General features: G+C 39.6%; 1 protein-coding gene and 1 non-coding gene across 2 annotated transcripts; both read left to right on the forward strand.

The window, feature by feature from the left end:
• Positions 1–7,684: 7,684 nt before the first annotated feature.
• On the forward strand, positions 7,685–24,399 carry LOC119523997 (B-cell CLL/lymphoma 7 protein family member A-like). The gene is made up of 4 exons (XM_037822690.1): positions 7,685–7,780; positions 8,748–8,840; positions 17,433–17,601; positions 23,804–24,399. Exons 1-4 carry the CDS (start codon positions 7,685–7,687, stop codon positions 24,397–24,399), a joined length of 954 nt encoding a protein of 317 aa, XP_037678618.1.
• LOC119524339 lies at positions 18,653–18,755 on the forward strand. Its single transcript, XR_005214792.1, has one exon. It is a non-coding gene; the product is annotated as a U6 spliceosomal RNA (small nuclear RNA).
• Positions 24,400–25,683: the final 1,284 nt, after the last annotated feature.

Below are 25,683 nucleotides of genomic sequence, written 5' to 3' on the forward strand. Positions count from 1 at the left end.
AGCCACACTGTCCTTCTCACAGTTCTCCCAAACTTGCCTTTGTCCATACCAGTCTTTCCGCATGCAAAGATCTACCTCCATCCTTCTCCACCTGATAAGCTCTTACTCATCCATTAAGACCCATCCCAGATGTCCTTAACTCTGTGAAGTCTTCGTCAACAATCAAGGTAAAATGAGCCACTTCCTCCACTGTGTCCCTAGGCACCAAGTGTATACTTTTGTTAGAGTACTCAGCATACTGATTATAATGTAATCATTAAATTTGTTGTCTGTCTCCCCTACTGGACTATACTACCTTCTTTCAGGGCAGAAGACAGGTCTTACTCATTTTTGCTCATTCCCTCATTAAAACCCCCAATTGGAAATGGGTACTGGTTAAACAGGTGTGGTCAGGTTATGAAAATTCACTGAGCCGTACACTTATAAGCACTAAAGGATTTTCTAAAATACAAAAAATAATAAAAAACATTTCCCCACCCTAATGTCTTCAGATTAAAATCCGTTTACTGAGCAACTACTATGTTCATAGCACTGTGCTAGGTTCTTAGATGATCCAAGCAATCATCTTGTGGCCTCCCTGCCCCTCTCTAATTCTTAAAATATTTTTGGAGAAACATTTGAAAAATTTATTTAGTTTATGCTGGCTGGGGTCTGGAGAGATCATAAGTGCATCTCACTCCAGGACAATGGACCCCAGAAGAGTCAAATCTTTGCCTGGCTCTGTAATACAAATTCACAAGGGGTTAAAAATGCTGGATAAACAAAAAAAGATGAATTGAAAAATCTTTTGGACTGCATGTTGTACTTCTGTTAATATAATTCTGGAAAATAGCAAAATCTTTTGCAATAATATCTTCATATTTCACCTGCCCATGAGCTATTACCTATACATTCCTGTTTGGCCAGATGTCATTAACCAACAATCAGACAATGGATAAAACTGATCTCTGGACCAATATAATGGAATGTTCTACCTACTTTTTTGAGTTTCAAAATAAGTTTTTCATATGTTTCTCTAAAAATAAAAAAGCAAATGTCTTATTTCTTCATTTATAGTGTTGGAGTGTATTGCTCATACTTAATCTGTGTTTTGCAATCTGAAATGGGGCCTTAAGAGTGGTTTGAATTCCTGGACCCCTTTCACATTTCCGGACTTTAACTGAGTGAGATAAACACACTACAACAGTAGCATTCTGTAAACAGAGAAAATCAACCCATATTAAGCAATTAGAACCAGAATATGGCTTGTGTAACATTCCAGTTTTGAAGTCTAGCCCTAGGTCAATGTCTGACAAGCTTAATTGCTCAACTTCTCTGATCCTGAGGCTCTCCATCTTACAAATGAAATTAATACTATAGTCTATAAGATTAGTAATTAGAAAGAATATGCTAACAATTTTAGAGCATTTTTTTTGCTAGGAGAAATTCTGATTACCCAATGAATTTTATCTCTTGAAAGAAAGATAATGATTCTGTCCTCTGATTATAAAAACTCCTGTGATGGTTAGGTTCATGTGTCAACTTTATCAGGTAATGGTGCCCAGTTGTCTGGTCAAGAAAGCACTGGCCTAACTGCTACTGCGAGGACATTTCATGGTCTTAAATCACCAGCTGATTGCATCTAAGACTGATTACATCTACAATCAACTAAGGAGAGTGTCTTCAGCAATGAGAGACATTTAATCCAATCAGTTGAAGGCTTTAAAAGAAGCGATGAATTCGGTAGTCAGATGAGAGAACTTTCATCTCTACTACAGTCATGCAGCTTCTCCTGGGGAAGTCATCAAAAACCCTCATCAGAGTTGCTAGCTTGCAGCCTGCCCTATGGAATTTGGACTTGTGTGCATCCCCACAGTTGCATGAAACACTTTTATAAAATTGTATAATATTTACAGATACCTCCTGTTGTTTCTGTTTCCCTAGAGAACCCTGACTAATACAACCCCTTAGATTTTTTTTTAATGTAGAAGTCTTTATAAGGACATCAGGAATTGTACACATAAAACGGGTGAATTCTATGGTATGTAAATGATACCTCAATAAATCCATTTAAAAATAACAAACCAACATAGGTCTACTTGAGAACAATATCCTCAATTTAAGAAGACCCACAAGAGAAATTTCTCTTAGGCTTCTATGCCAGGGAAGCTGCACTTATCCTGATTAAAACCACGTTTTTTGTTTTCTTCATTTTTTTATTTTTATTTTTTATTTTAAATTATTGAGATATATTCACATCCCATACAATCATTCACAGTGTACAATCAACTGTTCACAGTACCATCAAATAGTTGTGCATTCATCAACCCCAATCAATTTTGAATATTTTCCTTACTCCAAAAAGAATAAAAATACAAGTAAAAAGAAAAGAAAAAAGAACAGCCAAAGCATTCCATCACCCCCCATCCCACCCTGTCCCGGCCGGCGGGACGTTCAACGGAAGCTCCAAATCCTGTGAGAGGGGAATGGTATGGGACAAGAGACACGAGGAATGACAGCAAGACAGGTTTCTGATCAAGCTGCAAAACTTTATTGAAGAGGCAGGGTATATATACCCTAAGGTAGAGGGAGTGGCTAGTACGAACGGGTGGCGGCCTAGGATTGGCTGCTGCTGTTGCTAGGGCGGATGGCAGATGTAAGGCTAACACAGGATTGGTAGATGCTGTTGCCGGGTAGAAGGCAGGTAGTAAAGCTAGCACCCTAGATGTGAATCTTAGGCGCAAACGGCTATCACTTCCATAGAAGGCTGAGGGCAACTTAAACTGTTGTTACATTAGCCCCAGCTGTCATGTTGCATATCTCCGGCATCGCTGAGGGTGGATTTTACACATGCTACCTTAATCGTCCCCAACACCACCCTATTTTTCATTTGGTCTTTGTCCCCATTTTTCTACTCATCTGTCCATTCAATGGATAAAGGGAGTGTGAGCCACAAGGTTTTCACAATCACACAGTCACACCATGTAAGCTGCGTAGTATGCAATCATCTTCAAGAATCAATGCTACTGGGTTGCATTTCCGCAGTTTCAGGTATTTCTTTCTAGCTATTACAATACACTAAAAAACTAAAAAGGGATATCTATATAGCGCATAAGAATGCTCTCCAGAGTGACCTCTCAACTCCATTTGAAATCTCTCAGCCACTGAAATTTTATTTTGTTTCATTTCTCTTCCCCCTTTTGGTCAAGAAGATGTTCTCAATCCCGTGATGCCGGGTCCAGATTCATCCCCAGGAGTCATATCCTGCGTTGCAGGGAGATTTACACCCCTGGGAGTCAGGTCCCACGTAGGGGGGAGGGCAGTGAGATCACCCGCCACGGTGGCTTAGTTAGAGAGAGAGGCCACATCTGAGCAACAAAGAGGCACTCGGGAGACACTCCTAGGCACAATTATAAGCAGGTTCAGCCTCTCCTTTCCAGTAACAAGCTTCATAGGGGTCAGCCCCAAGACAGAGGGCTCAGCATGTCAAGCCGTAAGTCCCCAGAGTTGTTGAGAACATCAGCAACAAACCAGGTGAGGAAGTCCAACACCTCCTCATCCTTCCCCTGCTCCTCAGCAGGGCACCGAATATATATTTTTGTTCTCCACCCAAATTACTTTGGGATGTGTTGCTATTTCACTCTAACCTGTACAAATCTACCATATCTCACTTCCGACTCAAAGCTCCATGCAATCTTGGTGTTTGAACAAACTGACTGTAGAAGTTATATGGTTTAGAAAATATAGATCCTGCACCAAATAAACATCTCTTCCCTTGGTCTCACATGGAAGTTGAAGTTTTAACACACAGTCTCAACCTCTACCCTTTGGCCTGATTTGCCCTAGTCTTAACCAGATCTGCTTCATTCGTATCTCTAATTGAAGTCTGAACTCTTTTTCAGCTTTTTAAACAGTTGCTATATGAGGTAATACTGACATTCATAGCTACTGAGCTGTAGCTCTGAGTTTCAAAAAACCGTGTTTCAGCATAAGAAAACATGAACTTGGCCTTTTTTTTTTCCCTTCCCTTTGGCCACTAGGAATCCCAGAGCCAGATTTTTGACTCACCTGTAGCATTTCAGCATATTGTTTTAACTCTACATCTTGTTTCATTTTATTTTCCTACTCATGTTGGTCATGATTTTTATCTATTGAGTATTTTTTATCCTGTTATATCTCATGGGTTTATGTGACCCACTTCACACCCTCTTTGGAAGTAGGCAGGACATAACAGATTAAACCAGTACCTTAGTTACTTATTTTACTAACAGAGGAATGTAGTGTGAACATAACAAATAAGACCCCATGTTGGAAACCTTATAACTCTTTCCATGTTAATCATTTTTGAGAAAGTGAAGCAGGAATAGACTCAAGCACCACTTGTCTTACCAGTTTACTTGGCTGTCACAATCTTCAAGAATGGGCCTACATATAACTATTGTATTCAAATATTCAGTTGAATATCTCTGAAATGTTTAAAGCCGAAGTTAATTTATTATGCTTTCAGAAATTTCTCCCTGACATCCCATACCCATCTTTCCAATGAGAGTTTACAGAGAGAAGCCATTCTGAAAGAGAAGACCAAGGAACAGCAGATTGTAAACAACTTTGTCATTTTCTCAGTGCTTAGAATAAGAATCACTCTCCTCACCACGGGTTGGAAGGCTCAATAGGAGCAGGCCCTTGTCTATCTCTCCAACCTCTTTCATTTCTTTCTATTCTCCCTCTTGTTCACTGTGGCACAGTAGACATGTCCAGCATTTTTCCATCTTAAGGACTTTAGATTTTCTGTTCCCATCTCTTAGAATGCTCCTTCTCCAGCCCTGGGCTTCTCATCTATGAGGCCTCCCTGAAATAGCACCTCCTGGGGTAGGCATTTTCTGATCACCCTTTATTTGTTTCTTTCATCATAATATGACATTAGGTAATTTATTTGTCTACTTGGGGTTTTTTGTTGTTGTTGGCTGTTTGTGTGTTTACTTGTTATTTTAAAATACTTTCAGAGTTACAGGACAGCAATAAAATAATACAAACTGCATACAGAGAACTCCAATATACCTATGCTCAGTCCCAGGATATCCCGATCCATCAAGTTTAACCTTTGGTCACATTTGCCATACCATATAATTCTGTCCATCAATGTATCCACCCATCCATCCATCCATCCATCCAGCTATCTATCCATTTATCAATCCATTTTCTGAACCCTTGAGTGTATGTTGTATATATCATGCTCCTTTGACACTTAATATTGACATGTCCATTTCCTAAAAACAGGACATTCAGTTATGTAACCACCTTAAGTGCAGTTATCAAGTTCAAGAAATTTAACATTGATATAAAGCTTACAGTCTACATTTCAATTTTTTATGTCTGAATAATGCCCTTTAGAATCTTTCTCCTCCCTTACTAGAACCCATCCAGAAACACATACTGCATTTAACTGCCATTGTCTCTTTAGTTTCTCTTTCTTTTTGTTCAATTGTGGGAACATGTAAACAACATAAACTTTCCCATCTCAACCACTCCAATCATACCATTCCATGGGATTAATCACATTCACAATATTTCAGTACTGTCACTACCTTTGCTTACTGAAACTTTCCCATGTCGCCAAACAGAAATCCTATACTCACTAAGCATTAACTCCCAATTCCCCCTGTCCCCACCCCTGGAAATCTGTACTCTAATTTCTGTCTCTATGAACTCACATATTCTCTGATATTTTCTTTGTAGTTCCATGTGGCTTAAATTTAACATCTTAAACCTATAAAAATCTCCTTTGCTTTGATACCAACTTAACTTCAATAGTATACAAAAAAATGAGTTCCTATACCCCTCCACCCCCTAACTTTATGTAGCTCTTGACACAAATCACATTTTTATACATGAGTTCAAAGCCACTGATTCATCATTACATTTTGTGCTTTTGTCTTTTAGTTGCTGTAGGAAGTAAATAGTGGAGCTGCAAACCAAAAATACAAGACAATAGTGCTGAGATTTATATTTTCCCAAGTCATTACCCTTACCAGAGATTTTTATTTCTTCATGCAGCTTTGATCTGCTGTCTATTGTCCTTTCCCTTCAACCTGCAGAACTCTCTTTAGCATCTCTTGTGGGGCTGATTTAGTGTTGATGAACTCCTTTGGCTTTCTTTTGTGTGGGAATGTCTTAATCTCTCCCTTAGTTTTGAAAGACAGTTTTGCCTGGTACAGGATTCTTGATTGGCAGTATTTTGCTTTTGGCACTTTATATGTGTCATCCCACTGCCTTCTTGCTTCTGTGGTTTCCTGTAAGAAATTGGCACTTAATCTTATTGAGGTTTCCTTGTGCATAACATGTTGCTTCTCTCTTGCAGCTTTCAGAATTCTCAATCTTTGGCATTCAATAGTTTGACTATAATATGTTGTTGGAGGAGTCTATTTGAATTTATTCTGTTTGGAGTTCGTTGAGTGTCTTGGATGTATATATGCCTGTCTTTTGTTAAATTTGGGAAGTTTTTCAGTCATTATTTCTTCAAATATTCTCAAAATATTGTTACATTTTGTGCTTTTGCCTTTTAGTTGCCTTTTAATCACTGTCCCACAACTTGCCCTCTGCATATAAGGCAGCTCACAGAGCTCTCCTACAGAACATTGTGGGCAAAGTAGTCTGCCCCTTTCTCTTGTTCTTCTCCTTCTGGAATTCCTACAATGTATATATTGGTCCACTTGTTGGTGTCCCATAGCTTCCTTAGGCTATGTAAATTTTCTTCAGTCTTTCTTCCTTCTGCTCCTCAGACTGAATAATTTCAAATGTCTTAACTTCAAGTTCACTGATTCCTTCTTCTGCCAGCCCCATTCTGATGTTGAACCCCTCTAGGGAATTTTAAATTTCTGCTACTCTGTTCTTCATCTCTGATTTGTTCCTTTTCATAATTTCCATCTCTCTATTGAAATGCTGTGTTCATCTATCATTTTCCTGACTTTCTTTAGTTCCTTGTCCATGTTTCCTTTTAGCTCATTGAGCATATTTAGGACAAATTTTTAAACAAATCTTTATCTGGTATGTCCCAAGTCTGATACTCCTTATTGATGGTTTCTCACGTTTTAATCTTGCCCTTTGTCTGGGCCATCACTTCCTGTTTCTTTGTATGTTTTATAACCTTTTGTTGAAACCTGGACATTTTGATATTTTAATGTGTTATCACTGGAATTGAGGCTCTGAGACATGTGTTCCTTAAGCTTGTATGCAACTAGTGTTATGACAGAGCTTTCCTTAAATGATAAGAGCTAACAAAAAAAAAAGAAGAAAAAAAGAAAATACCTTTCCCAGTCTTTGTAGATTGACTTATACAAGTGCTCTCCTTCAGGGGTTATCCATACAATGAGTTTAGAAAATAGCTCCAGGCTAAAGTGTAGGAGTCTCCCTGATCCTTTCTGTGCATGAGGCTTATCTTGGGCATGCACATGTCACCCTAGGAATTCTCCTATTTACATGGTTCCAAATGACCCCTCTTCCCTAGGAGACCATTTCCTGATAGTCCTGAGCACTGAACTGTATGTTCTACAGCCAGCAATCCCTTGCCCCAGGAAGAACTACTTTGTCCGCATTGTTCTGTAGGAGAGCTCTGTGAGCTACCTTATACACAGAGGGCAAGCTCTAGGACAGCGAGTCCCTTGGGCCACCCCTAGACAGATTGGGCCCAGACATGCATGCTCCCAGTATGCGCCCAAGGGTTACTTTGCTCCTGCTAGATCCAGGACCAGGTACCTGCACTGGAAGCATGGGACAGTTCCATGCTGAACCAATGAGGGGATGGGTAAGGGGGTAGATCCTACCACTTTTAAGTAGCCTTTTTCTTGATTTAGCACTCTTTCTGTTCCCGCAGTCCTTTAACTATTTTCTGGAACTTTGGGGAAGATGTTTCTACTAGTTCTTGCTGGTTGTTCAAAGCTTCTGTGTGTGGGGGAAACAGCCCTGAAGCATCTGTCTCATTCTAACATCTTGACTGGGGCAGGATCTATCCACTTGTTTTTAGTCTGTCTCCCTCTCTAGACTGAAAACTCCTGAGGGCAAGGCTACTTTATTCGTATGAAAAATGTTTTATTGTTATTAAAAATAATGATAATTATTGTTATCATTTTATAACATTTCTCAGTGATTCTTAACCCCACCACTTGGTTTATTTCCATCATTGCAGTAATCACAACCTGCAATGCTCCTGTTTTCTTATTTATAGCCTGGCTTTCCCTACTAGACTGTGAACTCCATGAGGGCTGTCTTGTTCACTTCCATGTCCCCAGTACCCAGTACAGGCCCTGGTACTGGATGAATGACATAGCATTGCTTTTGTGTTTAAGACAAAATGCCTGGGTCCCCACTTCCTGCATACACACTGCCTGTTTTTAACTCTCTAATCTAGAATTGCCATGGTATTGGCTGCTGATTCTAAAGGAATAAGGATAAATAAGAAGTTATCTTTCCAATTCCTGTTGTGCACTTAAATCACAGAGGACTTAAGCACAGCTTTTGAATGGTATCATAGGAATGTAGAAGTGCATAAGTAAATGTTGAGGAGACTGGAAAAGTATTTGTGTTACTTAGCAGCTGCAATGTTGAGAAAATATTTAAATCCTTGTGTGCACTGTGAAAATGCAAATGGCCTGTGTTCCAGCACTCTCCCAACTATTAATTTTAAAAGCTTGTTTCATGTTATAAAAGTAGCAACTAAATCAATCATATAATACAGGCTATATTGACCAGCTTTAAATTCCAATGGTTAACAGGAATTAACAGGGTTAACTCTTACAAGTTGGAGCAAACTGGAAGAGTCCCATATTTTGAAGGAGGTGCTCTTTGAGGAGGAACAGCTGCTGAAGGTATAGTGGTATGCATCTGGTTGGGGATATGGGAAGGGAGGTATGGGGACTAAGTCAAGTTCCCACTTTGCACTGCACTTCCACTAACATGGTTCTTTTCTTCCTCTGCATCTGGTTTCTTGTCTTGTTAACATATCTTCATGCAGTTAACCAGTTTTTCTTATTTTATGGATCCAATATTATGTAATATTAAATATTTAGACCCTACACTTAAATGTCTAGGGAGTGCAACTGCTATGTATGGATGAATTATTTTGTGTATAACCTACCTGGCAGTTGCTGAGATGGCAGGTTTATATAGAATCTAGCCTTGATTGTGTCCTTTACCACTTGAACATTGACTTAAAAGCTAAATCTCTAGAGTTCCAAGAGGATTCAGGAAGCGGGCTTGCAAATTAATATATGTTCAGTTGTTTTCATCTAGTAAGTAACTGATATCTCCTTCTCATTTTCCAATATGTTGATTCAGAAATCCTTTAGCTCTGCTTATAGACAGTTGTATAATAGCTTGCTATAATACTTCTTGGGCACTTAGCCCCTTGAACTATTGCTTTCTCAAATTCCAACTAAGCCTGTGGCAATTCTGTTCAAAGTCCTGATGTTAAACACCTTGTTTGAAAATATTCAGATTTTGGTTTTCAACTATATACATTTCATTAGGGTCTATTTCTGAAAAAATAAAGAGGGTGGAATCTTTGAAATCTGTAAACTCTTAGGTTCAAATAAAACAAGCCCTGCCCACCATCTCCTCCAACTCTTTACCTGTGAATATGGGCAGTAGCATTCCAGATGTTGTCTGTGCTTCTGAAGTGAGTTATCACCCCATTTTTCCATAACATTAAGTGGGTCTCACACTATTCTGTCTTTTTTGGTAAAGGAGAGACAAGAATTATTTGGCTATTGTTTGCTGCCATCTAAGGAAGAATTCATTTTATAAATGAATTACCTTAGAAATCAGAAAGAATGCAATTTGGCCTCACGGAAATGTGCTAAGATTATTCATTAATTCACTCAAATATTTATCAAGCTTCTGCTAGGTGCCAGACACTGTGCTAGGTGTTGGGGATACAGCAGTTAACAAAATAGACAAGGTCCTGCTCTGAAGGAGATTAAATTCTTATGAGACTCCTAACGGAAAGATGCCTCCATAAATGTGAATGGAATAAATCTGGTTGAATATATGATGCTTTTTGGAGCACCTCTTAAGCAATAAAACAGTTGATACTATTCTGGCTCACATAAGTTTTTTAAAAAACTGACCAGCCTAGTTCAGACCCTCATTAGCTCTTTTTTTAATTCAATTTTATTGAGATTGTTCACATACCATACAATCATCCAGTGGGCACAATCAATTGCCCACAGTATCATCATACAGCTGTGCATCCGTTATTCCAGAAAAGAAAGAAAAACATAAATGAAAACTCAAATCCTCCCATACCCCTAACCAGCCACCCTCCATTATTGACTGATGGTATTGGTATAGTACATGTTATTGTTGATGAAAGAATGTTAAAATACTGATAACTGTAGTACATACTTTGCAATAGGTATGTTTTTCCCTATATACTCCTCTATTATTAACTTCTAGTTATAGTGTCATACATTGGTTCTAGTTCATGAAAGAGATTTCTAATATTTGTACAGTTAATCATGGACATTGTCCTCCACAAGACTCACTGTTTTATACATTCCCATCTTTAACCTTCAACTTTCCTTCTGGTGACCTACATGACTCTAAGCTTCCCCTTTCCACCACATTCACACACCATTCAGCACTGTTAGTTATTCTCACAACAACGTGCTACCATCACTTCTGTCCATTTCTAAACACTTACGTTCAACCTAGTTAAACATTCTGCTCATAATATGCAACTGCTTCCCATTCTTTAGCCTTTTTCTATATCCTGAACTTATATTTCATGACTATGAGTTTACTATTACAATTAGTCCATATCAGTGAGTCCATACAATATTTGTCCTTTTGTGTATGACTTATTTCACTCAATATAGTGCACTCAAGGTTTCGTCATCATCCCGTGTTTTATTTTTGTTTTTTTTAAGACAGTTTTGTTCACCCACCATCCTTAGTAAACAATTGATGGTTCCCTGTATAATCACATATTTATGCATTCACCACCATCATCACTATCTATATAAGGACATTTCTATTACTTTCACAAAGGAGGAAGAAGAGTCAAAGAAGGTAGAGAGACAAAAGAAAAAGAAAAAGAAAGAAATTAAAAAAAAAACATGGCAGCTAAAAGGCAACAAAAGGAAAGATAGAATTAAGCTAAAGTAGAACAAAAGAGTCAGACAACACCACCAATGCCAAGAAAACCATACCCCTCCCTTATGTCCCCCTCTTATTTGCATTTAGCTTTGGTATATTGCTTTTGTTACATTAAAGAAAGCATAATACAATGTTTCTGTTAACTATAGTCTCTAGTTTGCATCGATTGTATTTTTTTCCCCAATACCACCCCATTTTTAACACCTTGCTAGGTTGACATTCATCTGTTCTCCCTCATGTAAAAACATATTTGTACATTTTAGCACAATTGTTGAGCACTGCAGGTTTCACTGAGTTATCCAGTGCCAATCTTTATCTTTCCTCTTTCCTTCTGGTGTCTCACATGCTCCTAACCTTTCTCTTTCAACCATACTCACAGTTATCTTTGTTCAGTGTACTTACATTGCTGAACTACCATCACTCAAAACTGTGTTCCAAACCTCTCACTCCTGTCTTTTGCTATCTGTCTTTTAGTGCTCTCTTTAGTGTTTCCTGTAGAGCAGGTATCTTGTTCACAAACTCTGTCATTGTCTGTTTGTCAGAGAATATTTTAAGCTCTCCCTCATATTTGAGATTGTTCACATACCATACAATCATCCAGTGGGCACAATCAATTGCCCACAGTATCATCATTCAGCTGTGCATCCATTATTCCAGAAAAGAAGAACAGATACAGGATTCTTGGTTGGCGGTTTTTCTCTTTCAGTATCTTAAATATATCACTCCAATTCCTTCTTGTCTCCATGATTTCTACTGAGAAATCCACACATAGTCTTATCAAGCTTCCTCTCTATGTGATTGATCATTTTTCTTTTGCTGCTTTCAGGATTCTCTCTTTATCTTTGATGTTTGATAATCTGATTATTGTCTTGGCATAGGTCTATTCAGATTTATTCTGTTTGGGGTATGCTGTGCTTTTTGGATCTGTAATTTTATATCTTTCATAAGAGATGGGAAATTTTCATTGATTATTTCCTCCATTATTGCTTCTGCCCCTTTTCCCTTCTCTTTGCCTTCTGGGACACCCATGGCCCGTACATTCATACATTTCATGTTATCATTCAATTCCTTGAGGCATTGCTCATATTTTTCCATTCTTTTTCCTCTCTGTCCTTTTGTGTGTAGGATTTCAGGTGTCTTATTCTCCAGTTTCTGAGTGTTTTCTTCTGCCTCCTGAACTCTGCTGTTGTATGTATCCATTGTGTCTTTCATCTCTTGTCTTTCATTTCCATAGATTCTGTCAGTAGTTTTTTCAAACTTTCAATTTCTACCTTATGTTCACCCAGTGTTTTCTTTATATCCTTCATCTCTTTTACCACATCTTCACTGAACTCATTGACTTAGGTTTTCAATTGATTTACCATATTTATCTGAAGATCTTTAATTGATTGTTTCCTTAAAGTGAAACAATATCTCCACTGTATCTCAACTGAGGTGTTAGTGTGTTCCTTTGACTGGGCCATATCTTAATTTTTCCTAATGTAATTTGTAGTTTTCTGTTGTCTAGGCATCTGGTTTCCTTTGTTACACCAATCAGATTTTCCCAGACCAGACTGGGTTCAGGTCTCAGAGTGGGGCTATATTCAGAGTCAAGTTTCCTGGAGGGTGTGTCTTAGAAGATTGACAGACTTCTCTGTGAGGCCTCTAGCCATTGTGCTTTTCATTACCTGCGCAGCAGGTGGTGCCTGTCAGCCTGTTTGCTGGTGTAAGGAGGTGTGGCCCCTTTAATTCTTTTTTTTTTTCAATTGCAACATGTATATTTTATTTAATCCAATACAACCAATATATTATTTCAACATGCAATTAATATAAAATCATTAATGAGATATTTTACATTCTTTGGGGGGGATACTAAGTATATATTTTACACATACAGTGCTTATCATTTTGGACTGGCCACATTTCCAGTGCTCATAGCCACATGCAGCTCAGGGCTATCATACTGGACAGGGCAGATTTAGCCTTTGCCTACCTTGCCAACCTTATCTCATGTTATTTTCTCCCTCATTAACAAGGATTCAGACTCAGTTACATTTTTTAGTTTCTTAGGTACATAAAGTTGCTTCTTACCTCAAGGCCTTGGCACATGTTGCTTCCTCTCCCTAGAACAGTTCTCCTGCACTCGTCACATAGCTAACCTCTTAAATTTCATGTAAGCTTGCTTAAGTGTCACATACCCAAAAAACTCTGATCCAAGGTTAGGTCACCCTTATGAGATCATGTTGTTATTTTATTCAGTGCATTCCATTTTGTAATTCCTTATTCATTCACTTGTTTTGTCTACCTCCCCCATCACTACCAGGTAAGTACAGTCTGCCTTAGTCTTCCTAGGACAGCCTGGTTTACACATGTTGCCCCATGTAATTATTATTAGCACCCCTTTCACTCTCTGAAGTGTCTTAATTAGAGGATAAATCACATGACAATTCTAAATATATTCTTTATACATAGAATAGTGATGGCACATGGTAGGCTCCCCTAGCTATTTATGGACTATTTGATGAATACTCATATTATCATAAATAATCACAGGTATTTTTCTAAATGAGAAATGCATTCCTGAAAAACCTCACAATCTGTAATATCCCACACTTGAAATAGTAGGCTTTATGAGAAAAACAGCACTGTGGCAGATTCAAAACCTACACAGCTTTGTAACCAGAGCACTAACATAAACAATAATTGGTGGAGGCAACAAATCCTGAAGGAATAAAGTGGAAATGGCTGGTTAAAGTGCTGAGACAATGCAGATGCAGTGGAACTTTGAGCCAGTGGGGCTGCCATTAAGGTGGGCACAGGAGGAAGTGCAACCTGTCACAAAATGAGAGCTACACAAGGCTGGGAAGGTAACTGAAGAAGGTACCTGAGCACAAGTTGTCACTCTTAATTTTCTTAAAATAGAGCTGAAAAGAATTACCACCTATTCAGTAGCTGAGCAAAAAGCTTTTTCTTTGATAATTATAATTCTATTCCCACTATTCCTGATCCCCCTGCCAAGGAAAGCACAAATGGACAAACACAATTTCCACATTATACTGATATCAGTCCCTTATTTAGCAACTGCATATAAGCTAATTGGTGCCAAAGAGACATTATAGAGAACGTTGTATTAGCTCCCAAACTTGCCAATTAGGACAAAGCAAACTATGGTCAGTGGGCCAAGTCCAGCTTGCTTGCTGTTTATATGAAGTTTAACTGGAACACATCCATGCACATTCATTTATGTACTGTCTATGGCTGTTTCTACTCTGTAATGGCAGAGATGAGTATTTGTAACTGAGAATCTATGGCCCCAAAAAAGTCAAAAATATTTACTATGTGGCCCTTTACTGAAAAAGTTTGCAGACCTATGCTTCAAATTTCCATGATTTTACTGAAAGGTCACAAAATGTCCTCAAAAAAGATGTGTCCCCAACTCCCTGACCAAAACTCAAAAAAGGAAAGGTACAGGAAATCTTCTTCAATGAAGAACAAAACATTGGGGGAACCTGTCCTTCCTCCCTTGCAGCGGATATGACAGTGGAAACACCTTACAAAGGTGCCAGCCTATCACCACTTTCACAAAACAACAGCTGCTGTCACCACTTTCACTCCTGTGTGGAGAGAGAGAAAAGGAGATCTCCTGGGAGAGATGTGTATATCCTAAAAGTTAAAAAAACAAACAACAACAAAAAACCTCTTAATGTATTGTGATTATCACTGTCATATGTGAATTTTATAATTTCTTAAAATGCTATCTATTTTGCTTCCTCACTGGTACTTATGTTTTAATTTATAGCTGTAACAATAAAGGGGAAATGACATTTAACTCTTTTAAGAACTTGGAGGAAGCAGGTCTGATTAAGAGAAGAAATTGGGTGATTCCTTCCTCCAACTGAAAACACCTTCCAATTAAGGTCCCAAATCCCTTTTAACTCGGTTAAGTAATTAATGAAGTCTATTAAACATCTGGGGTTTTAAAGAAACCACTTGTATGTTACAAAAAGTATAAACAGCCTGTATGTTGCTATTTTATCCAATAATTGTTTGGTTCCCACTTTTTCCAACAGTTCGTCCTATGGATTATTATGGATTAATTTTATGTTTTTATATCAACCTTTTAGATCACACAAATTCTTTATAATAAACTAGTGATTGTTTAAGCCACCAGTCTCTTGTTTTCGAAAGATTTAACTCCATTCTCAAACTACCTGTAACTCTTCTAAATAAACAAATAAGTAAGTACTTATCTATTTATATTGCCCCTTTGGGGGTACAGCCACCTATAATCCTAGACTGCATAAAATTTGTCTCACTCCTATATGTGAAATGATAACCTCCTCTTCTGCCGAGTTTTGTGGCACACTTGGAATCCAAGTAAGCACAGGGTCAGGAAGGCTTAGACCACCAGTGAAAGGGAAGGCTGGAATCCCTGGTTGACACATTTTCTGCATCAACACAAGAGGGGGTATGGGGGTTCAAGCTCTCTGGGCTCCCAAAGATAGAACGCCTTTTTTTGTATCCCCACACTAGGTACTTACATTTTTCACAAGGTCATGATCTCCTTTTGAATTCATAAAGGCAAGGACCATATTTTATTCATCTTTGTATTCCAAGTGCTGAAGCAGAGCAGTATAATTATACATGTGTTTCCCTTCCTTTCATTCAACAGATGTTTACTAAGAACATAACAGGTACCAGGCAAGCCACGGACACAAAGAAAGCAAAACCAGACATGGTCCTAGACCTACTGAAGCTTACAGTCTATTGAGAGAATAAACCAATAATCAAATAATTGCTCTACTAAAAATGTGAGATAAATGATGTGAGGGAAAGAAACAGAATTTTGTGGGCATGTATAACAAAGGACTCTGACTAAGCTTGAAGGCTCAGAAAATGTATCCTCCAGAACATTTAAGCTGATATTTGAAGACTGAGTAGAAGTTAAGTAGGGGAAAGCATTCTATATAGAGAAGACATCAATGCAAAGATCCCGGTGGCAGAAGGAAGAATTGCATGATCAAGAAACCAAAAGAATTGTGGAAAGGCTGGACCACAGACAGCAAGGGAGTTGAGTTGTGCAAGATAGGGCAAGATGAGGAAGGCAGAAGTCAGACCATGTATGGCTTATGGTCTTTATCCTGTGAACAATGGCAAGCAATATCAGGATTTTAAGCTGGATGCAGATGTGCAAATGTATGTTGAGCTGATTTTCATTCTGAAAAAATCAGTGTGGCTAAAAGTGTTCGAAAAAATGAATAATTGCTTTAAGAGGACTGCTCAGGGCCTCTTGATCTCCATTAGATGAATAAAGAAAAATGTACTAAGGCTTACTTGGTGGAAGGAAGCAATTGAAATTGGGTATTTTTTGAAAGACAAATCAGTTCCTGGTCAAGATGCCAGTAAAATCAAAATCTGACAGACAGATGGCCAAAATCAGCCAAGGAAGGTATGGAGTCTGAGACTACAGATGCTTAAGAGCATCAGGACTCAGTAACAGCCTTAATAGCCTGAATTCCTCTTTATCCAAAGGTGCTGCAATGTGAAGCACAGGTTATGTAAGTCACCTGGTATTCTGTAACAAGAGAAAAGAACAGAACAAGCAGCATAGGAAATCATGCTATAATCTATTGTTGTTATAATTTCAGTCCAGATGGGCACATGGCAAAATAAAGACCTTCAATCTGAACGGAGAGAATCCCCAGATCCCAAAGTTGCTGGTTGTTGCTCTGAGCCAGGATCCTCAGCCGCTCTGCTGCTTCCTGGGGGATGCTGAATGTCACATGCACACTGCTCCAGGGCTCCACCTTCTGCACCTTTAACTTGCTGGATTCCATGTGTAACAAATTGGGCACAATCTCCAATATTGTGTCCAATTTCCATTTGAAGTCTTTATCATCTATATTTCCTTTGAATGCCAAAAAGATTGTGGAATCCTCCAAAATACTGTCACTTTTTGTGTCATCATCTTTTAGTCCAGAGTCAAATTCCGTCTCTGAGTCTTCTACTGTTTATGGACCCAAGGAAGTATAGATGTCTTCTAAGTTTGGAAGGTCATCCAAAACCATGATGAATATTATTCCAGAAGCATATGCCAATGGAAAATAAGAAAATCAAAATGTCTTTCTTAATTTTTATCATTTACTGAGGTCATCTTGTAAGTCCAAACAAGCAGGCATTTTTAGGGCCTATATTTCAGGGTAGCAGCCAATCAAAATTCTCTTTATTGTCACTAACTTCTAAATGAAAATTATCTTTTTCTTCAAAGTTGAATGTAGGCAACAAACCATTGTAGTATAAGCAGTATCTGTGACTCTGAGCAGGGCTCTCCAGCCCTCCAGAGCGGGCCTCGGAGCACTGGCCTGGGCCGTGTGTACCATGGCCCTCCGTGCATCTGTGCATCTGTCCTTGCCGGTGCCTGTCTGTCCGGCAGTCCGTGGCCAGCCACCTGCAGCCTGACCTGGCAGGGCCTCAGGGAGCCGGTGGGGAGGGGTATGGGCCGGACTGCGGCCCCTTTAATTTTTAGCTTAGTTTGTTTCTGTTTTGACTGTTTTCCCCCAGGCCCTGGGGTCTGAGTTCTGAGGGGAGGCATGCCCTTGAGCTGGGTCCCACCTCCTTTCTCTTAGGGAAGATACACCCCCTAGGGAGCTATCTTCTGCATTTCAATAGTTTCTTTGTCTCTCTGGCTCTGTCAGCTCCACCCCTGTCTGGGTCATGGCACTGTGAACTGAAAATGTCTGAGGCCAGTCAGTTGAGACAGAGAAAAAAGGAGAGAAAGCCCCCTTTCAGAACCAGTCCAAGCCCCCCAAATTTGCCTATCAGTCAGATAGAGCACCTGCTCTTCTGGGCTCCCCCTCTCATGGCACAGGTGTTTTATGGCTCCCTAAGGTCAGTCTCTAAAACTCAGTATTTTTTTATTTTTTTAATTAATTTTTTTCCTTTCCATCAGCCCCACCTCCTCTCCACTGGGAGCAACTTCAGGTTACTTTGTGCTTGTCTGTGTTTGTAGCTTGTATTCAGCAGTGTACATTTGTTAATTAAAACAATTAAAAACCTAGTGGAACTAGGTTGTGCTATATTCACTCACTTGGGGAATGCTGCTTTCTCCTACAGTGAGGGCTTGTAGCTCAGCCTCCCATGGGGGGAGGGGGCTCCCGGCACGGTTCCATGTTTTTACTTACAGATTTTATGCTGCAATCTCAGCCTTTCCACCCAATCCAGGTTGGTGTACAATGTGTGTACTGTCACGGTTGTTCCCCAGCAGTTGTTCCAGATTATTTACTAGTTGTTCCTTGTTGTTTATTAGTTGTTTCAGGGGACTAATTAAATTCCATGCATCTCTATGCCACCATCTTATCTCTTCCTCCCTCATTAGCTCTTATCAGGACTATTGCACTATCCTTCTTATTAATTTCCTACCCTCTCCAGGTCAACCTTCACAGCATATCCAGAATTGGATTTCTTTTTTTATATAATTATGCAATTAAAAATATGTATCAGTATTACATATATTAACAGTATTAAAAACAAATCATTCACCTGCTTGCTTTGGCAGCACATATACTAATATCGGAATGATACAGAGAAGATTTGCATGGCCCCTGTGCAAGAATGACATGCAAATTCATGAAATGTTCCGTATTTTTGTGTTTATCTTGGACAGAATGTATGCTATATGAAATTAGGAACTCAACTACTTAATAAGTCAATCCGTTTATCTTGAGGCTTGCTCTTGTAAAACTTATGGCTGTAAAGGAGAAGCTAAGCCTACTAATAATTGTGCCTAAGTGTTACCTCCAGAGAACCTCTTTTTTCGCTCATGTGTGGCCTTTCTCTCTCTAAGCCCAACTCTGTGGATAAATTCATCACCCTCCCTCTAATGTGGGACAAGACTCCCAGGTGGGTGAGTCTCCCTGGTGATGTGGGAAACGGATCCCAGGAATGAGCCTGATGCTGGCATTGAGGGATTGAGAATGCCTTTTTGACCAAAAAGGGGGGAAAGAAAGGCAACAAAATAAGGATTCAGTGGGTAAGAGATTCAAAGAGTCCAGAGGCTGTCTTGGAGCTTACTCCTATGCAAGCTTCAGCCAGATATGCCAAATGGCCACACAGTATGCCAAGCTGAAATCAACAGTAGTTCTGAAAACCCTATAGAATACCCTGGTTCCTATCTGAGACTCTATAAAAAGTTTCACTCACTAAGTTTATTTTTCAGAAACTTAAAACCTCCAGAGTATTTTTATGCCAAATAAGTCCCCAAACCCAGAGCAACAGCCTCTTCAAGAACATCAACCAGATGCAGCCCCCTTCACCATAATGTCAACATCCCTTTTCAACATGAACAAGTTAGGGTGGTCACTGCCTAGACATCCCGGAAGATCAGAAAAGTGATTAAACTAGAGGAAGGGGTAGCAACAGACAAGACAGAATTTAAGAAATGATTATGAATACTGTATCTTTATATATTTTTTCTTAATTGCTAGGATATTAGAATAGCTAGAAGGAAAGAATTGAAATGGTGGAGTTGTAACCTATAATATTCTTTAAAGTTTTCTCTATAACTACTTGTTTTCTCTATAACTCATACTTTGAAAGTTATCACTTTTCTGTATATATTTTATATATCACAATAAGGAAATAACTGAAACTATGTTACTATAACCTATAGCATTCTTTGAAATTTCCTGTATAACTACTAGTTAAATTTTACCTTGAAAGTCTTCACCTTTCTGTGCATATTTTATATTTCACAATAAAGAAACAACTGAAACTGTGGAAATGGAACCCATAACAATTGTTTGAAATTCGCTCTCTACTTGTTCAATCACACTTTGAATGTTATCACTTTTATGTACATGTTATATTCCACAATAAAAAATGAAAAAATACCCAAATCATTCAATACCAGAAGACATATAATGAAAAAACCACCATCTAATTCTGCTCTGCAGAAGCAACCGCTTATTTTCAGCTGTTTCTTCCAGTAGTTACAGCCAGAAGTCGTTACTATGATTTTATTCATATTGCTAGATTCATCAGTTTCACACATCATCTATTGACTTCTTGTTATACTAGCAGAACACTAAATAGATGAAGATCTAACAATCTTCCACTCTTATTCTCCCAATACAGTTGTATCACATCTTAATTTTATTTTAAAATAAAACAATAGTGGTTTACACTATTGCAACTCTGGTACCATTGTTTATTGTGGAGTCAAGTAAAATACTATCATTGTTTTTCCTTTCTTGTAATATATTTTTCCTGGGATTTCTAATCACCTTTTATTTTCTCTCGCCTTATCTTTCATCTACCTATCCTAAATTCTTTATAACTTCTCCATAATGTTAGATATTCTACCACATCCTTTTTGTTCCTAAGGAGGAAGGAGGTCTACCATCTTCCTGCTCCAATCTAGACTGGTTCTTTAGACGTGCCACACATGCCACTATTCTGTGTTGGATCCAGTTTTCTGAATGCCATGTCTTCTCCATCTTGTTTTGCTCCCTCAATTTGCTAGTACATATCCTCCAACAGTTGTCTAAGAAAGGATGCTTGAGAGAAAAAAATTATGACCCCTTACATGTCCAAATTCATGACCACTTGCATGTCTTTGTCGTCACATTTGATTAGTAGTTTAGCTGGAAATAGAATTCTGGGTTGAAAATTATTTTCCCTCAGATTTTTTATGGCATTGCTGGGTATCTTCTAGCATGTAGTGTTGCTCTTGAGAAATCTGATATTGTTCTGATTCTCCTTTTTATTATATGTGCCTGACTTTCTGAAAGATTTCAGGACCTTCTCTTAATCCCTGTTGCTCTGATATTTCAGCTTCTTCTGTGTCTGATGTCTTTAAATCAAGAGCCTCTCTGGTCTATTTATTCAGATCTCTTGCTTTGAGGACGAGATTTGTGGTCATTGTGTGACTAAAGCACGGTTCTGATCATGTAACTCCCCTCCTTGAAAACCTTCTTGCTCTTCTCTTGCCTAGAGAGGGAAGTCTAAACTCCTCATGTCATTCAGTGCACTCCAGGATCTAGCTTAACCTGCCTCAGGAGGTCACTATACCACAGTCTTCCCCCCCAGGCCAAATGGGTACTTGACATTTCCCAGCCAAAATAGGTGATTTTCATTTTGCAGCCATTGTTTCTGCTGTGCGTTGTTACTCCCAACCCTGCCCTTACCCTTACACATAGCTAAGATGCCTTTCTCATGGCACCATACCTGTCAAAATCCAATTATCCTTCAAAGCCCCAAATAACATCTCCTCCATTAAGAAAAACTCTTTCCCCCGTCGTAACATCTGGTACCTCTTTGGGAGCAGTCCTCACTTTCTCCTATGTATTGTTGCCATTAGTGCACAATGTTTTTTTTTAATTCTCAGAGTGTAAGTTTTGCACCTCATTTAAAAATATTTTTCTATTTTATATTTTTAAAATCTTTTATTCTATTTTATTTTTGTGCTATTGGAAATATAATTGTTTTTTAAATTTCATTTCAGATTGTGACCATAACCTTTCAAATAAAAGGAATATTAACAACAAAGATTGTTAATATTCTTAGGTTGTTTTTTCAGGGGTCCCAATATTTTAAAATGGCCTGCACCATAATAAACTTAAAAAGTTATCCCATTAATATGTTTTGGTAATGTGGAAACAATTTACTTCACTAATGGATTTAACATGATCATAAAAAATTCCAAGCCAATCCCACCCTATCTGAAAAAAGTTAATGTGAAACTGCTTACTTTGGTTTTTCCAGAAAACTGTCTGATAATAGCTAAAGTATTTAATATGCTTTTTGGGTGAGTGGATATTTCTATTGTTACAGTTCTTTCTCTAAAGTACACAGAGTTTCTGGTTGCTGTTGATAATCTCTCCCTTTCTTTAATGAACAAAAGATTGGACCCAATGAATTGGAATGTTTCTGAACAACCAACATCAGGACTGTGTTGTTAAAGTCCTGGATGAATTTTGGCTTTTGTACTAGGTAAATTCATACCAAATCCCTCACTTAGAGAAGTTAATCCTTCCATTTCTTCTCCATCTTGGCCTTAAACCATCACAGCTAGCATACCCTCCTCCCTTTATATTGGTGGTTACTCTTGCCTTACACTTAATTGAATGGTGAAAATTTTCTCAGTAAATCTAACATATTGGTCAGAACTCAAGCACCCAGGGAAAATTAATTTATTTTCCTTGAAACAATATTTTCTTTTGATCTTAAAAAAGGTTTCTATGCTAATCAGGGTTTTAAAATGTTTACCCAAGTTTTGTGTCAGCTTTTAAAAAAGAAATTTCATAGACTCAAGGCATTTGAGAAGTTGGCCAGAACCTTAAAAGTCAGGGCAGAGGTCCATGAGCCAAGTTCAGCCTGTAGACATGTTTTATTTGGCCCCTATGGTATTTTTAAACTATTTAAATTTGTTGCCAAGATCTAAAAATCAGGCGGTTTCACATAAAAAAAAAATCTGGATTTCTGGATTTCCTTGGAAAATTGGGTAAATCTGGCTTCCTCAGGCCCAAAGTACAGCATGGCTCATGTTGGGGACATGGACACCCCAGTTTGCCAAGGTTCTCCTCTGGTCCATTTCCTTCAGTTGTATGATCTTCTTGGCCCCAGGAGGCCTTTTAGTCTGTGACTCCTGAGCTAGTGCAATCCCATCCTGGGGTTTTGAGACTGAGGTTTGAAGAAATCATTACTGCCCAAAGTAACTCACAGCTGATTAATGATCAATTTCTAAATGTGTTTTGAATCAAACGCCAAGAGTATTCTTTATAAAACAGATAAAGTTAGGGAAGGGCTGATGATTCTAAATTATAAAAGGATTTTTTTTTTTTGCTCTAATGGCATCCCCGTTGATGTATTTAGACTTTTTAAATATAATTAACTGAGGGAGGAACTAAAGGAGCCACAGCTAAATAAAGATCAATAACATTTAAATCAATGAAATGTGTTCTGAAATATCAGGTTTTACCTATCTCCTAGTTCAGGTCTGACCTTCTTCATAAAATTTTCTTTCATTTCTCTCCCCTTCTTGGATTTGCCTATATGCCCAGGTAAACAAGTAAGTTTAGCAACGTATTCATTCATTCGATAAATACTTACTTGAGCACTTACTAGGTGATGGGTGCTCTTTTAGGCACTTGGGGTAGCACAGGGAATAAAAGAGGCAAAAATCCCTTGTGAAGCTTACATTCTAATGGGAAAAAGAGATAAGTAAACAATAAACAAGATCAGTTCTTACAGCTACAAGTATTATGAAATATAAAAACAAGATCATATGCTAGTGACATAGAAGTGGATGCTACGTTAGGTAGGGTGGTTACTGACTACTTGATGACATGGAGCCAGCCAAATGAAGATGTGGGGGAAGACTGTTCTAGGCAAAGGGAAAAGAGAATACAAAGGCCCTGCAGTGGAAGCAAGCTTTGTTCAATGAGGAAAGGCCAGTGTGACTGGGGCATAGGGAAGAGGAGGAGACTGGTAAGAACTACAAGGCTTTGTAGGCCACGGCAGGAGATTTGAATTTCATTCTGCTTTAAAAGCCACTGGAAGGTGTGTGTGTGTGTGTGTGTGTGTGTGTGTGTGTGTGTGTGTGTGTGTGTGTGTGTGTGTGTGTGTGTGTGTGTGTGTGTGTGTGAATGTCTGTGTGAGTGAGTGAGCGAGGGAGAGTGTGGCCGCTCTCCCCCAGCCTCTCTCTCCCGATCCACCGGCACCACGTGGGTTCGTCGGTTTGAGCAGAGATCAGGAGCCAGCCGGGCCAAAGATGAAATCAAGAAGGTCATGGCGCCTATCGAGAACGTGTGCAAATGGGAGAAGAAATGGGTGACCGTGGGTGACACATCCCTGCGAATCTACAAGTGGGTCCCAGTAACGGAGCCAAAGGTTGACGATAAAAATAAGAACAAGAAAAAGGGCAAAGATGAGAAATGCAGCTCAGAGGTGATCACTTCGGAGAACAGCTCCTCCCCGGGAACGGTGGACAGGCAGGACGGTAACAGCAACCAGAGCTCCATCGCAGACGCCTCCCCCATCAAACAGAACAGCAGCAACTCGAGCCCGGCCCCGGAGCCCACCTCAGCTGCACCCTCCAAAGCCAAGGTGGACGAGGTCCAGGCCGATGGGAAGGACCACCCCGGGGCTGCGGACGCTAATGACGAGCAGAATTCACAGTCTTCGATGCAAAACTCGAAGAGTTCAGAGAAAGTAGAAAAGCAGTCATCTGGAGATGCGGGTCTAGCTGCAGAGATGCCGTCAATCTCAGGATTTCGGAGTGCCGCCGTCTAAAGAGATGAAACTGGAGGCTTCTCAACAAAATTCCGAAAAGATGTAGACACTAGTTAAAACCCTGGATCCATGTTTATGGGAGGTACGTCAGCAGGTATAACTCTAGAACAATCTGGCCAGAGCAGTGCCTCTCGGGTGCTGACAGAACTACTAACTTGGCGAGTTTACCAAGTGCAAATCCAAGAAGACCTAGAACAACATAACTTCTCAGACACTGAAGAACGTTCTGTTGTAAAGCAAAATACTCGAACATTTAAGTTCCCGTCCAGGGATTGGGGAATCGACAGTTCAGGAGTGTCTGCACACTGCCTCAGAAGCCAAGATCCCATTTGTGTTGCTGCTCTATTTTTTTTCCACTTCTCCATTTAACAATATAAGCTATTGGAGGGTGGTACCAATCAGGAATTGGTTTTTCCTCAAGGCTTTTTCACTGTTCACCAATTCCGTCTGCTTTCTTTTTTTGTGCCTTGTGCTTTTGAGGTGCCCTCTGGCATGTTTTCCTGGTTGTTTTGCATCTCCCTTTGTGAAGTGCCTTCTCAGTTTTGTTCAGGCGGCAACAGCTCCCTTGCATCTCTCTCCTCCCTGCCCCAGGACTTCCAATGGAGCAGAGCAGACGGGGAGAAGGGAGGTGCCTTTGAAGAGCAGGAATTTCTTGGCCTGCCTGGATCTGGGGACTGGGGTGGGGGTGGGGCTCAGCCTGCCTGGAGCCCTGGTGGGTGGTGGTGGTGGGGAGTCAGTCCCAGCCTCCAGGGTCCAAGGTATCCTGGATGTCAGGGAGTAGTCGTCAAGGGCTGGTCTTGGTTCAGGCTGAGCATTCAATATGCCCTCACGTCCTCGGGGTGTGGGCAGCTGGGGTCTCCAAGTCCACAGCTGCCCGGATCTTCATGCAGAGCCCTGAGATTTCTTCTGGCACTCCCACCCTCCACCCCGGCCATCACCACTACCTTTGTCACCCCTTTCTCTCAGACCTCCGAAGAAGCAACAGCTCTTGTGGCTGATTGCAAATTGGCCTCCTTCTAAGGATGCAGGGCTGGGGGTGGGGGTGGGAGGAGTCCATTGCAGGAGTCGCTGGTGCTAAACTGTCATAGGACGTTGCTTGGATTTCAGATCCAAAGTGACATGCTGCACTCTGCCTGCCAAGATGGCAGGTGGTGGAGATCAACTTGGGTTTGCTTAGTTTCTGACTCTCAGAGCCAAAAAAAATGGATTGAGTCTCATTCTTGGGAGGTGCTAGGGTCCCACCTCTACCCCCCCCCCCAACTCCACCCTGACACACCTACCACC

This window comes from Choloepus didactylus, chromosome Y (assembly GCF_015220235.1).
Source record: "Choloepus didactylus isolate mChoDid1 chromosome Y, mChoDid1.pri, whole genome shotgun sequence".
Taxonomy (NCBI): Eukaryota; Metazoa; Chordata; class Mammalia; order Pilosa; family Megalonychidae; genus Choloepus; species Choloepus didactylus.